Source organism: Gallinula chloropus, assembly GCF_964237585.1.
Source record: "Gallinula chloropus genome assembly, chromosome: 4".
Classification (NCBI taxonomy): Eukaryota; Metazoa; Chordata; class Aves; order Gruiformes; family Rallidae; genus Gallinula; species Gallinula chloropus.
In genome coordinates, this window is record NC_140088.1 from 47,992,589 (window position 1) to 48,007,440 (window position 14,852).

Here is a 14,852-nt window from a genome sequence, read left to right on the forward strand (position 1 = left end):
ATTTATGTGCTGTCCAAATTTGATATTTAAAAAAGAAAGGAAAATGAGTGTGTGAATATAGATGATTTTGTTTCCTACTCACACCAGTTTCCTTCTGAGATAAGGCTAGAGTTTGCTTTTACTGTTGTGACTCAGTGCATATTTCATAGGGCAGTGTAACAGTCTGACTTGAATGATGGTGGGGTTTTGTGGTATATCTTACTTCAGCTCACACATGATTATATTATATTTCTTCCTGTCTGAATAAGCACTTATATTGAAACAGATTCATATTTAGCTCGGGGAAGTGCATTTCAGTATTTCACTTGTGTTGCTTAGCTCAGTAAAATATTGGTATCGATGATGTAAAGATAAAGAAGTGTGTGTGGGGGGCGGGAATCAAACAGTATAAGCACAGTCAAATGATTGATAAATTTTTAAAACGTTACAAAATTCAAGCACCTGAACTCATTTTCTTATTCCATTATTTTATCTTTAAGCATATTTTTAATCATTTAAAGCTGATCAATATGTCCATGTCTGGATGATGCACTCAGTCCCATGCTCTGCCTTGTCAAGCCCTGTGTGGAGCCAGGAGTTGGACTTGATGATCCTTATGGTCCCTTCCAATTCAGGAGATACTGTGATTTTATGATTAACAGTATACAAAAGCTCAGAAAGGTACTGTCTCTGCTGCATCACTCCTGAAAACCAAAAGGCAGGTGGTAGAACTGCTTCTCTCAAGTATTGTGTGTTACACTCAGTGGGGCACCAAGAGCATGCATATGTGCTGCAGGACCTGTCTAGGGAGGGGGTTGGTCTTTTCCCAGGGGAAGCAATTGGACCTGGCTGGTGGCAACCTCCTGCAGTACAACAGCTGAGGGTGTTGGAGATCCCATATGGAAGATGCTTCAGCATCTCCAAAGCTGGTCCTGCAGATGCCTCAGGAGCTGCCCTGGAGAGCCCAGGTTAATGAATTATGGACAGCATAATAAACAGTGGCACAGGTCTATCTGATTTCAGAGTTCAATAATGGCCTTTAAAAGGATTTTTAGACTAATTGGAGAGTTATCTTCCCCTTAGCCTCAGCCTGCCTTTGGAAAGAACATTTGGATGCACGCATTTAAAAGATCCAGAGGCTGAAATTTCTATTAAGCAGCTGTAAGCTTTTGCCTGTTTGCTTATTTGCTGTCAGTAAGAGAGAAAAAGCTGAAATTAGGGAAAAGGCAAGGGGTGGCCTGAGCCTGCTCACAGGTGATTGACTGAGGGATTGGGGCCTTTCTCATGGAGTAAGAACAAGCTCTGCTTAATACTTAAATCTGAGGAAATCTTCAGAACAGTGAAAGATCATAGAATCATAGAATGTTCTGGGTTGGAAGGGACCCCAAGGATCATAGAGCTCCAAGCCCCCTGCCACAGGCAGGGCCACCAACCTCCAGGCCTGGATCTACACAAGGTTGCCCAGGGCCCCATCCGACCTGGCCTTGAACACTTCCAGGGATGAGGCATCCACCACCTCTCTGGGCAGCCTGTTCCAGCACCTCACCACTCTCTCTATAAAGAACTTCCTCCTAATATCTAATCTAAACCTTCCTTCCTTTAGTTTGAATCCATTCCCCCTTGTCTTGCCATTGTCTATCCTTTTAAAAAGTTGATTCCCCTCCTGCTTTTAAGCTCCCTTCAGGGACTGGAAGGCTGCAATGAGGTCCCCCCGCAGCCTTCTCTTCTCCCGGCTGAACAAGCCCAGCTCCTTCAGCCTCTCTTCTTAAGGGAGGTGCTCCAGCCCTCTAATCATCTTCGTGGCCTCCTCTGAACCCTCTCCAACAGTTCCACATCTTTCTTGTATTGGGACCCCCAGATCTGGACCCAGTAATCCAGATGGGGCCTCACAAGGGCGGAGTAGAGAGGGATAATCCTCTCCCTGTCCCTGCTGGGCACCCTTCTTCTGATGGAACCCAGGCCTTGTGAGCTGCAAGAGCACTCTGCTGGCTCATGTTAAGTTTCTCATCCACCATGACACCCAGGTCAGGTGTCATGCAGCAGGGCTGCTTTCAAGGAGCTCTTCTCCCAGTCTGTAAATATGTCTAGGATTCTTCTGGCCCAAGTGCACAGGTACTGATCAAAGCATGATAAAGTTAAGGATAAATTCCAGCAGCATCCTAACACAGTGAAAAGCTAAGTTACACTTATGGAAACTATGGGAACAAAAGCCAGTGTGAGAGAATGGCAGTTTATGGAGAGACAGGATAAAGAACAGGGATATTTTTTACACTCAAATTAGGTATCACGTGTATGATACAGAAAAATTCCTAATAGAAACGTCCCATTTCTTTAAGCCCACTGAATCTTTGACTCAGACAGCAACTTGGCTCCCCAGCCAAAATTTTCACCTAATAATACCAAAATCTATGTTTAGTTCTCTAAATAAAAGTGACCTGGATTTGAGAGTTAGCTGCACCTGAAACTTCTTTAACTCTGCAGAGAAATCAATGAGCATTGCAATTTAAACCTGCTGAAAACTAGGCCACCTGGCAAGACACGAGACATTTATCTTGTGAGTAGTAAAGCTTGTTTGTGTGGGACTGGAAGGGAGGGCAATGGCAAAAAATTATTGATAAATTATTTTTTTGCACTTATCATTCTTCCTTCCAGTTCTAGGTTGCTGTCTTAAATGGCAGCAGACTTGTTCACAGTCAAGAGATTTGTGACTTCAAATTAGAGCACTTACAGTCAGGTAGCTTTCCTCCTTTGAGCCTTGGTAAGTCCAATCACATCTATGCACCCACCTGTATCACGTTGTCATGTCACGGACAGGGACACCCTCTGCTAGCCCAGGGTGCCCAAAGCCCCATCCAACCTAGCCTTGAACACTGCTTCTCTGGGCAACCTGTGCCTGGGCCTCACCCCTCACAGTGAAGGATTTCTTCTTTAATATAAAATTTAAATCTCCCCTCTTCTAGCTTTAACCCATCACCCCATCTTGTTCCTCCCTGTCCCTTGTAACCAGTCCCTTCCCATCTTTCCTGGACCCCCACTGGAAGGTGCTTTAAGGTGTCACTGGAGCCTTTTCTGAACCACCCCAATTCTCTCAGCCTGTCTCCACAGCAGCCCTTGGATCATCTTTGTGGCCTCCTCTGTGCTCCCTCCAACAGCTCAGTATCTTTCTGGGGATCCCAGAGCTGGATGCAATACGTATGTATCTGTGTATATATTAGTATAGCGCAGATCAGACCACTTTATTTGTTGAGAAAAAATCATCCTATAAGTCTGTGGCACTTCTGATTAAATTATTTATGTGTGTGTTGTTTGTATGTGCATGCATGCATATCTGTATAGTTCATGGTTCATGCAGTGTGACAAAGCAAAAGAAATGCAGCACTGAGTGAAGCAGAAATGTTCACAGGAAGGTTGTGTGCTGCTTGGAGTACTTTTTAGCTGCACAAAACCTATTTTTAAGAGCCAGTGGTGGGGGAACGGTCTCAGGCCTGAGCCCTGCTGTTTTAACTGAGTGATATGAGGAGTGCCTGAGGAGCCAAGCTTATGGATAAAGAGGACAAATGGAATAAAGTCACAGAGTCTTCTCTACCCTCACGGGCTTCTTTCCGTCTGGGTTAGACAAGACAGTACACTCTTCTTTCATGGGGACCCAGCTTCAGGTTGGGCAACATTATGGAGTGGAAATCAATGCATTTTCCTGTAACTTGTTGTGTATGAGCATAGATAGAAATTAGCAGAACACATTTTTCTCCTTTCCTCTTAAACTTAATTTCCCTCTAAGCAAGTGGTCTTGTTTCCTCCCCTCCTCCCAACAAGATCAAAGAGATCTGATCTCCTTCCCTTCCTCCCTCCTTCCTGTTACTGTGTCCAAAAAATAGTAAAAGAAGGTACCTACGGGATTCAGGAGAATGGTGAGGAAGAGTTCACCGCCACAGATACTTTTGTCCAGCTCCTGAGGACCCCCAGGATATTCCTTGTAAAAAATAGTGTGAGTGAAAAGGCCACAGGTCTGTCGGGGAAGCACCTGAGAACAAAACAACACCAGAGTTGTGACATTAACTTCTTTCTGCAAACTGACCCTGGCATAGCCACCCAAATCCCTCCAGTAATGCAACAAAACAGAACTGCCACCCTTTCTGTCTCCTGCGCTGGTTAATGGGCTCCTTTGTTTGTGTATGGGCTCCTTTACGCCTTCTCTGTTCTGGTCCCACAGATGTGGCAATTTCCAGATGCCAGCTCAGAAACATGCAGACATGCATGCTGAGCTTTCACACAGACTATTTTATTCAGCTCATACTCTCATAAGAAGTGCTTGTTTCCTGGCATTTGGAAGAGGAATAAGACAAAAAGCCAAACCTCTCCTCACGGTTTATTATGAGATAAATAGTCCTTCCTACCAGTCTTTGCTGTCTCAGGCAATTAATCTAACGTTCTTGTGACATTTAATTTGTATTCAAGGCTGTGGATGAGAAAAAGACCTGTTGCTTCACACTTTCCTCAGTTCTGTAAAGCATACTGAGTGCCCCTTCCCTCCTTGTGAAATGTGTGTGGTGCTGGTGGGATGATACTCAGCTGAGCTCAGCTCTCTGCATTGCATTAAATCAGGAAGCTGTGTGTTAAACCGCTGAGCTAGCAGGAGGGGACAGCAAACTCATCTTGGAGAATGAGATGGTTTAGTTAAGTTTGTACTACTATCAGAGGGCTCTGGTAAAGTAAAGATGACAACTCTTGGGGCTTAAGATTATCACTTAATGCATGCAGGGATATAATTCACCTGGGGAAGACCTTTTGTTTCCCCCCAGTCACTGCTTTTTTTTTTTTTTTTTTCAGTCAAAGCAACAAATCAAACCTACATTCAGCAGAGTATGTTAATACATGTGCAAATGCACTACTGAATTTGAGGCTATTTCAGTAGTAATTGGACTCGATGCAGTTGCTTCTCGGTTTTGATTAAGATGTTCCTTTTGGCTTTTTTAGGGGATCACAACTTTAACCTAATATACATAGGCAACATTCAAGTCAGCTGGGACTTTAGAACATCCTGAGATCTGTCCTTGAAATCTTCTGAGCTTCGTTTATGCCAACTCTGTGTTTCACCACCCTGTGTAGTTGCAGGACAAATAATTATAGACATGTTCCTGCCCTTTCTACATCTGAAGGGTGTACATGAGGAGCTTTCTCTCTCCTTACACAAACGTGTGGTCTGGAAGAGCTGGGCACATGTCTGGTCCCCAGCTCTGGGAGCTTTGGGAGTAAGCTCGGAATGAAACCTCAGCCAGTGTCATCCTGGCTGGAGGAAATTACTTACTTCTCCTCACCTTCCCAGGTGGTGGGTTTCTAATCCTTCATGCATGAAGACGAACTGGAGCTTGAAACCTAGGTCTTAGGCAGTTTAATTAATTTTGAAGCACTTGTTTATTGTTTTGTTGATAGTTGATGGGACTACAAGTGCATTTAGTTTCTGAAGATTAGTTAGCAGTTGCCTGGGTTTGTGTGACTTTTTTTTAAAACTGGCTGCATAACAAACGCACCACTTTGGCATCCTTACAAATCCTCGATCACAGAGAATTTTAATGATTGCTGTAAAACTTGAAGCATTTGGTAAAAATAGCAGACTTTTGTGTCACTTGAAGTACTATTGCTATGAAGCATGGAAATGCAGTGTACCATGATGCCACTGTGGATGAAGCCCCGTCTGTACCGTGCAGGCTTCAGGTGTGGGTATTCTTCTGTGCTGGTCACTTGGATGTGCCACACCTTCTTCCAGGCCTCGTAAAGCTGGATGTGAACTGGGTAGACCCCGGAGTGGTGTGGAGCGACTGCGTACCCCATGTCAGTTGGTATGCCGTGCTCCTGCAACACAGAAGAGGGAAAGAATATATTTAGAGTCAGGAAAAAAACCACACATGTAATTATTCAAAGATTATTTTTCCTGCAGACAGCAACATCGGAGAAGCTGTTGTCCTTGGACAGACTTGTGTCTATTTGTATGTAGCATATGCTAAAAATGGCGGGGAGATGAGGGGGACTGGAATTACAATTTGATAACTGCCCAGTGATAAATAATCCTCTTGGATTATGTTGTGTTACTGTTATATGAAATAGATTTGCCTGCCTGTTCATTACATATTGCATGTATTTTAATATGCATCCTACTTGCCTGGTTCTTTTTAAAGGTAATCTGGTAAACTGATGCTGCTTATTTACTAAACTATCAAACAGCATTAGAGCTGTAAACAGAAGGAAAAAATATTGCAGTGACATATGTGGGATTGTTTTTGTCTCCTATTTCTGGAATAAGAGCAAGACTGCTTCCTGATTTTTAAAAAAGTAAATAAATATCCCCCCCCTAGATTCTGAATCTTCTTAATCTATGGTATTAAGGTACTAGCAAAAGGAAAACAAAAAAACCAACCCCCAAAAAAGCTGGTCTTTGACAGACATCTCTTTCATTTCATAAATATTTAGCTCCATTTCTGAGGAATATATGTGCATTTTCATGAACATAATACATAGGTTATTTTGAAAATATCTTCCAATGTGCAGGCAGAAGGAATTAAAGAGGAAGCTGACTGTTAGTGTGCTGGGCATGTTCCTTTTACTTTTGATGCTCTTCTGTCTTTGTTCTGCTCCTCAACACTCCTGCTCTCCACCTAGCATGGGCTGCCTGAAAACCCCATCTGATGAGGAGGCCTAATAACCACATCTATAGACCGTGATGCATTTAAAAGAGAGCAAATCATTTGAAGTATGATGAAATGCATGTGAAAATGAGGTAATTAGTTTCATTGATCTGGATGACTGTTGAAAGATGCATTCAGTGTTTATCACCAGCTACTGGTAGAAAGTCTGTACCCTTCCTTATCTGCCAAGGACAATTTCCAGCAGGTTCAGCAAAAGCATTGCTCTCCCATGGCATCTCTGGGTTGCAAGGGGCTCCCATCGCTGTCGCTCTTGCCGGATCCCTTCCTCAAGTGCAGGTATTCACTGAATTCATTTTAGTCCCAGTACTACTACAGGATACCTCAGCTGTTTTCTGTTCACATAAAATTGATGTTCAGAGGGAAATAACTAAAATGTGAGATAATGTTTTTTTTCATGTTTGTTTTTTCGGGTTTTTTTGTCCATCCTTCTGCCCACATTATCAAAGAACTTTTTATCACTCTAATTCCGGGAATGACAGGTTCTCCTGGGCATCTGCAAGTGCTTTGCAAAGAAAGGGTATTGACTGTTTGACAAAAATGAAGCCAAATCCGTAGGGAACACTTGTTCATACATCACATAATGCAACCTCCTTATATTATCCCTTCCTTATTAGGAAGGATCTTAAGTTATTGGCTGATCTTGGGGGAAAAAAAAAAAAACAAACCAGTCTCACTATTTTGTAATTTCTGTGAGGGAAGTGTAATTTCTGCTTGTTTATGTTGTTACCTATCTGAAAGACATGAGTCAGTTTAAAGGTGAAATGAGGAATAGCCCTAATTTTAAATAGATTTTAAAATGTTAAATCAAACATTTCTCTGGTTTTTCCCATCAAGATATATAAAGGAAAAAGTTATATCTAAAGGTTTCTGAAAAAACTGACCATTTATTACTCTGCCTGAGTAGTATGATGCTCAGGCTGCCATAAACAGTGTGTTAATTTAAATATACAGTATTGACTTGAATCTACAAGCCTTCACCAAACCTGTGTTAGGGAGGTATATGGCCATGGAAATTTAAGGCAAATGTGTCCTGAGCTAGGTAATGAACACTGCTCTGAATCCTATGTCCAACAGTAAGTATCGGGATGAATACATGTAAAATCCTGTTTATCTACTTTCTATTTACTGCTGGTGTTGCCATAGCAACATAATGGTGAAATGGTAATCTGACATTCACCAATATAACATAAGGCAGCTTTTCATAAATTCTCAATATTAAAAGCTAATTAGCCTCTGAATAAATCCTGTAAACTATGTAGTTCATCACATAAATACATGTCAGTCAGATATTCGGTAGGACTTCAAGAAAAAACAACTAGCTAACAATCAGATTTTCTTTGGTCAATTCTATGTTCAGTTTACTTGGGTATATTAAATATTGCATGTCCTCTTTTTGGGATTTCTGTTGCTGTTTCCCTTTTTCTTCTCATTTTCTTAGTAAATTTAGCTTGGGATTGAAAATTTGTGTGTTATAGGAAGAGCATCCATTTGAATCCAAGCCACTGGGCAAAATGGGAGATGCCTGTAGTGAGCATATTTTCTTATATACTCTAAGGAACAATTTCCTACAAATTTTATTAGATTATTTTTACATTAAAAGCTTCCATTGATTTCTTTTTCCATTTCAAAACTTTTTCCAAAATTTTGTGCATGTGTTTGTCTACCTCTGAAATTTTCTGCACCTTTTTGGCACTGAGAACAGCAGTGTTATGTTCCTTTTCACGCTTAAGCTGGGACCCTAGAGCCATTAATTTTGGACAGGTTGATTTTGTATTCCTATTTTACTTGTGCCTTAAGAGACATTCAATTCTAATTTAAATTACAGTAAACTGAAGCTGCCGTGGTGCTTGAGTTCCATATTAAAGGGGAATCGCTGTTACAACCCATGAAATGGGGAGGGGGGAAAGACAATTAAAACAGTTGTTGGACTTTTGACAGAAAATTCCCCAAGTTGTTGCTACCTCCCATGTGTTGTTTTCCATCGTGTATTAGTCTGGGAACACACAAAATGACTTGTTTTAAAGGCTGGACCGGACTAGAGGAAGGTCTCCAGGACTAGACCTTATGTCCTCCAGTGAGTACGTGGTACGTGGATTAGAATGGTACCAGCTCAAAATTACCCACCCCCTGATGCCCATGTGTGGCCAGCACATCTGGCAGAGCCCTGGGAGTGAGTTGCTGTCTCATGCTCATGCACACGAGCCAGAGCGATGGGATTTGGAAACTCACAAGTCCTGCCAACACAGCCTGACTCCTCACCCTCCAAAGTTACCTCGCATGGAGCCCAGGCACAGGACGGTTACTTCGCTGAGTGATCTAAAAGGCTTGAGCAACCTGCCAGGGCTGCTTATCTCTCAATTATCAGCTTCATTCAAGCAAGTGAAGATTTGCTTGAAACTCCTAACCTCTTTTGACCTTCCTATTTGTACAGAAATGAGCGGTGTTTACCATGAGTCAGCATGTACGGCATGTACCTATTCCACATTTGCAAAAAGCCAACCCCTTCTGCTAAAGAAAGGGCAGGCAATGCAGAACAAGTGCTGCTCTCCAGCAGAAAGTATATTCTCAAGAAGTAAACTTGCATTCTGATATCAGTTCTTCTGCAAGCAGATGTTGGAAATTTGAACAAAAAGCTCCCTGTGAAAGATTGACTCTTTCTGTTACCAGTAGGTATTTTCACACAGTCAGATGAACTGCAGGATTTCCTTTGGAAAGACTTATGAGATGAAAAACCTAACAATGCAACGTCGGATAAGTTTGCTAAACTTTTTGACTTTGTCCAACAGTAGGTAATAGAGTAAATGTAGTACTTTTGAAGATGTTACCTTCTAAAGTTAAAAGCTTTATATAAGCTCCACATATTTTTAACAATGAGATCTATTTCTAATACTGCTCGTGTGGGTGAGATTTTCTGTAAGAGATATGTTACGTTGTCACTTTAAAATACTTAGTTTCTCTAATTTGGTAAGTGAATTTCCTGCACTCTTGCATGTTGGCATTCAGTGTTATGTTGTATTTTATCCTTTATGGACACAAGATTGTTTTGTTCCCAAGGGTTGAATTTCTGGATGATTTTTAGTGAGTAAATATTTCAGCCTTCAATTACTTTTAGTTTGATTCTAAACTTTAAAAATCTGTTTAAGAGCTAGATAAGGTAGTTCAACAAACAAAGTGATTGTGATTGAGATACAAGGGCTCTGTGTGTTCCTGTTTGCTCTCATTGTTGTTTTTTCATCTCCTTAGTGTGCTTCCTTACCCCCTTGGCTCTACAATGTGCCAGGCAGATGGTACAAGTGGTCTTAATGACAAGGGTTTTCCGGTGTTGGTGTAAGATCCGGGATTAACAGGGACACTGGAAAAGCCAGCTTTTAACCAGTCTTATATAAGAGTCTCCCAGACACTGTCATGTCTCCTGTTCTGGGCATATTTCACACTGTAGCAGGCTACAGGTAGGGGAGATGCTGCGGTTTAAGATCTTAATTTTCTGAGGATGTGGAATGAAGAAAGGCAGTCCAGCCCTGAGGAACCTATATGTGACTAGGAAACATGTAGTCTCTCCATGCATGTGGTACCAAATAACAGCTGAGAAAGTAGAGGCGATTGTAGAGATTTGCTGTCAAAGCACACTCCTGACATAGATAAAAACACTAATAAAGATAGACTATTTTGGAAAGACCTTAAATTTAGGCAGAGTAAATTCATCCTATCTGTACAGGACAATGTTATTGTGCAATGTTAGTGTGCAGACCACTTAGAGAAAATTTTAGAAGCAGTCTCTAGTGGGCATCTCTCCTTCCCAACATTAGCTACAGATATTAATAACAGGACAAATTAGACTCTCTTTTCATTGCACGTAGATAATTTGCCCTTGATCTGTGGTCACTGCTATTCATATTCTTGGTATTTTATTGGTATTTTAAAAGCTCCTGGTTTGTGTGTGGTTTGGGCAGCTGAAAAGTTGTAGGCAGAGGAAGAGCTAATGTCCCTCTGTAGTTGGTTTATAAACAGGAGGTTGAAGCCAAGGAGTGTTACTAGATGGGCTCTGAATCGATTTGTTTCTTTTGTACATGTGTATCTTTGAATCAATTTGTTTTGTGTATGTCTCACTTCTTCATATCAGATCACAGCTACCTTCTTACAGCTGAGGATAGTTTTTGCCCTATCTCTGCTGTGCTTTGGGCACATATTCTTGCAAACAAGCAAAGATAATCACCGAGCAAATAAATCAAGGGACAAAATAAAGAGCTATAGGCTTTGAATTAAATATATTCTACTTGGTTTTGTCAGATAAGAATGTACAAAAGGGGGAAGGAAGGATATCTTGTGATGAAAGGATGGCAGTGGAGACTTGGTTCATTTTATTTTTGGAATATATATTAATCAGAGACTTCTGCTTGCGCAATTTGTTTACTTTTTTATGTATTTGCATAAGATGGCAGTGGGATAGCAAATTTCTGGTAGATAAGTTGCAGACTGCCTAGAGTTAAAATCTTTGGCCTTTGCTTCTCTAAGGCTGGGGATATCATGACCACTTGAGAAGAGATTTGGCATTGAAGACTGTGGGAATGGTACTATGGATGGGGGCAGCTGTGGGGCTCACTGCTCAGGAACACGTGGGAAAAGATTTTGCCAGCCAAAACTTCCTGTGCTGCTGTTGGATCCAGAGCAGTGTGGCAATAACATTTGGGAAAGATGTAAGAAAGTCTCTTCCTCTCACCAACTGGATATGAAACAGCAGAAGTGATAAATATCTTAGTGGCACATACAATAATCTGTAGACAGTTAAACACAGCCTCCTGGTTCACAAGCAACTCATGTGTAAAGGAATCCTTTAAAGACTTTACTAAGCCCCTGGTAGACAGATGTGTATGTATCTGCACTGAAATCAAGGTGGTCCAATACCTAATCAGCAGTTTGTTGTATGCACACCAAACTGTATAGGTAGCCAAGTTCTACAGGTATTTTGCGATGCATCTGTTTGAAGCTGGCACAATTGTAAGCCCCCATTTTCTAGAGCATTATTATGAGGTATGTACATACCTATGTAAAATAGAATGAGGTCTTTTATCTAGTTGCCTGCTGTAACACCTGTATTTCTTACCTGTGTCCTGACTGTATGTGTACTTGAGCTCATACAAACCCAAGTTTGTGCATACAGGATAAATAACAAGAGCCAATAAAATTTATGCTTATGTACATTCATAGCTCCATGGGATAATAGCCATGAAATACTGTTTCAGGTGCAATGGCTTGTGTTTATTACATTTGACTTTAATCCACAATACTCAAGAGAAGGATATTCCTTTCATGACACCTTTTGCCCCAGTGAGCAATGCCAAGTCTGATACTCTCCATGGCGAAACTGCTGCCTGTGATGATATTTGGGTGTAGGTTTTCTCACAGTCTGATCTATTTTACCTTTTTTGTTGTTGTTGTTGCAATATTTAGGACCTTAAAAGCAGGCTGTTCCTCTCAGGCATACCAATGTGTTCTCTCACCTTGAAGACCCTGTTACCTTCCTACCTGTGCATAATGAAATGAACAAAGAAATCCCACATTAGGTGAAGGATGAATCTGATCATACTTCCAAATAATTATTGCAGCTTTCCTTGAAGAAACTGACAAAAAATGCCTTGTCTCTCAGCAGCTAGAACAGGAGGTGGGGAGATACAGTCAATAATTGGGAAACATAAGAGAAAATGGCATCAGCATCTGGCTTCATTCCCCTGAGTATGGTACTAAATAAAGGTACTAAGAGCACGACTAACGCATCATCCCCATTTTCTATGTATTGTTATGGATCTCTAATTTAAATTTGGATCCACATTGTGAAGTCAAAGAATAATGAAAAGAAGTTTGCTTTAACTTTGCGGGACTTACAGAATTGTAGCTGTATAACAAGGAGTTCCTTTCCTAATAAGATATGATGCTGAGGAGGAGAAAGCAGGGGAGGATTCAAAACTACTCTGAAGTCATGGCTGGGACCTCTATGATAGCTATCAGGAAGGTTGTCATATCAGGAAGATAAATTTCTCCCATAGAGAGGATTTCACAGGAAGCCTTTTGAAAAGAAATGTTCTCATAAGTAAATTGTACAGCTCATATAGATTCAAGGTTAAGAGGTTGGTACAACCCCTGTCCAAATCTTAGCAGGAAATAAAACTGTAATAACAGCAGCCTTTCACTGCCATCAGCTCCTTATTTATAGGCACCCTAAGGAATGTCTACCCTTCAGTGATGATAGGGACATGGGCTTTATCTTTTTGTAGCTGAAGTTGCAAACAGATTCTACTACAAGCCCTGTTTTCAGGCTGTGCTATAGATCTTACTTCTAAAGGTGGTTTGACTTGGAGGACTTCATGTTTCCTGGAACTACTAGGAAAATTTCCCCATAGGTTTAAATATGAACAGGCCATGTATTTTTGAGATACAGATTATTTTAAAAAAATTACTTTTGCATTATTTAAAAAAAAATACTTTTGCATTTAAAAAATTACTTTTGCATCTCCCCTATATTTGGGTCTCTGGGCCTGGCTACACCAAAGGCATGAACAGGCCATGCCAGACATGAAGGCTGATGGTAAAGCAGAACAGTAGAATGGAAAAGAAGTAATCCAAAATGCCTCTGTACCAACACCCAGCGAAACAGGGGATGGGAAGTGGGGATGGGAAGTCTGGCAAGAAGAGTAAACAGTTAAGCCATTTTTAATGAATTTTCTTTAAAGGTTGTTAGGAAACTTTTTTTTGTAAACAAGGGAATAAACTGCTTCCAACTGCTTGTTCAGGCATCTGCCTCTGCTTGGTTTCCTGATGTGCCTTGGCTCATGTGAGGGATGGAAAGAAGGGGCAGCTGCTGGCTGGCCTTTCTGAGCTGCAGTAGGGCTGAGATTTGAGTTCCCTGAACAGCGGCGAAAGCCCCGCTGTGTCACTCTGCTCTTTTGAGTGTCTCCGGTTGCTTGGTATTTCTACACCTTGTCAAAGACCACGTAGTGTCTTTTCCAAAGTGAGCATTTCTAGATTTAAGGTTTTCTTTGCCATGTTCTATAAGCAAGTAGAACTACACTGAAAGGTACCTGACCTCATACAATTACTCTGAATTCTTGGTGGTGCTAGGAGAATAGCTCTTGTAAGTTAACACAAATAAGCAAAAATGAAACATAATTATCTATAAATATTAGAAGCATTTTTTTTAATGTAAAAAGCATATTTTCAAGCAGGTCTTCTAAACAGAACCACAATGAAATCCAGCAGCTTCACTTATTTGCTACATAGCTTTAAGATTTCTCACAAACCATACACAACATTTAGGGTTCGCTGCAACTTTCTCCCTCCCCTATTGAGGATGTTTGCACCAGACTTCAGGAAGCTGATAAGCTGTGTACAAACTCCTTCTTAAAACTTAAAAGGCCAGCTAATATCTGCTGAGATTTCAGTGCTTCTGATCCCTGCAGTCTCATAAGGTTGTTTGGTTGAAGAGCTGATACCTATCCAGAAAGCCCGTGTCAGTGAAAAAGGCTATGACAAAATTCAGCCCAAGGTTGAGTTACAGAAAGGGGTTTTTGTGCTGAGTTTCCAGTCTTGCAGCATTATTTACAAATCTGCATGTATATACATGATAAACATAAAAACAGGTAGTAACGCATAGCTGTAATATGCAGTGGTGTCTTAGCGAACCTCTTGGTAGCTGTTACTCACTATTGCAAATTCTTTGTTGAGGATCATCTGCTCTACCAGTGATGACTCATTGTGGAAGAGGTGAGGCTGCATGTGACTCCACATATGGGGAAACCACCAAAACTCATCCACAGATTTCAACAGCAGGTCATCACCTTCATCTTCTTCCTCAGTGCCTGAGAAAGAAAGAAAAAAAGAAAAAGCGGCAATAGCAAAACAACAGCAGAAAATGCTTATAATTGTTTGGTGTTTTCTTAAACACAGAAGAGGCTGATATCAAATCTAATGCCCTTGACATGGGTGTCTCACCGCTGCTGCCATATCACAAAAGGAGCAAGGTAAATTACTACTGGTCGTGGCTATCCCTTTCTATTCCTGGCACGGTCTTAAATGACTTAACAAGAATTAGTCTCCAAGGGCTGATTGTGGTGCTACATAACACACATGTAACACATGGAGTGTTTAGAAGTTCAGGCTACCCGTGATGGTAAAAATTGG

The 14,852-nt window shown here is 41.1% G+C and overlaps 1 protein-coding gene across 1 annotated transcript in view; it reads right to left on the reverse strand.

The window, feature by feature from the left end:
• The window catches only part of LOC311191690 (bifunctional heparan sulfate N-deacetylase/N-sulfotransferase 4), a gene marked incomplete at both ends in the record, with an annotated part of 88,962 nt that overhangs the window by 35,343 nt on the left and 38,767 nt on the right, over positions 1 to 14,852 (reverse strand). Inside the window, 3 exons of the mRNA XM_084263952.1 lie at positions 3,872 to 4,000; positions 5,644 to 5,829; positions 14,376 to 14,530. Coding sequence (XP_084120078.1) covers positions 3,872 to 4,000; positions 5,644 to 5,829; positions 14,376 to 14,530 — 470 coding nt within the window. The remainder of the gene's footprint in view (positions 1 to 3,871; positions 4,001 to 5,643; positions 5,830 to 14,375; positions 14,531 to 14,852) is intronic.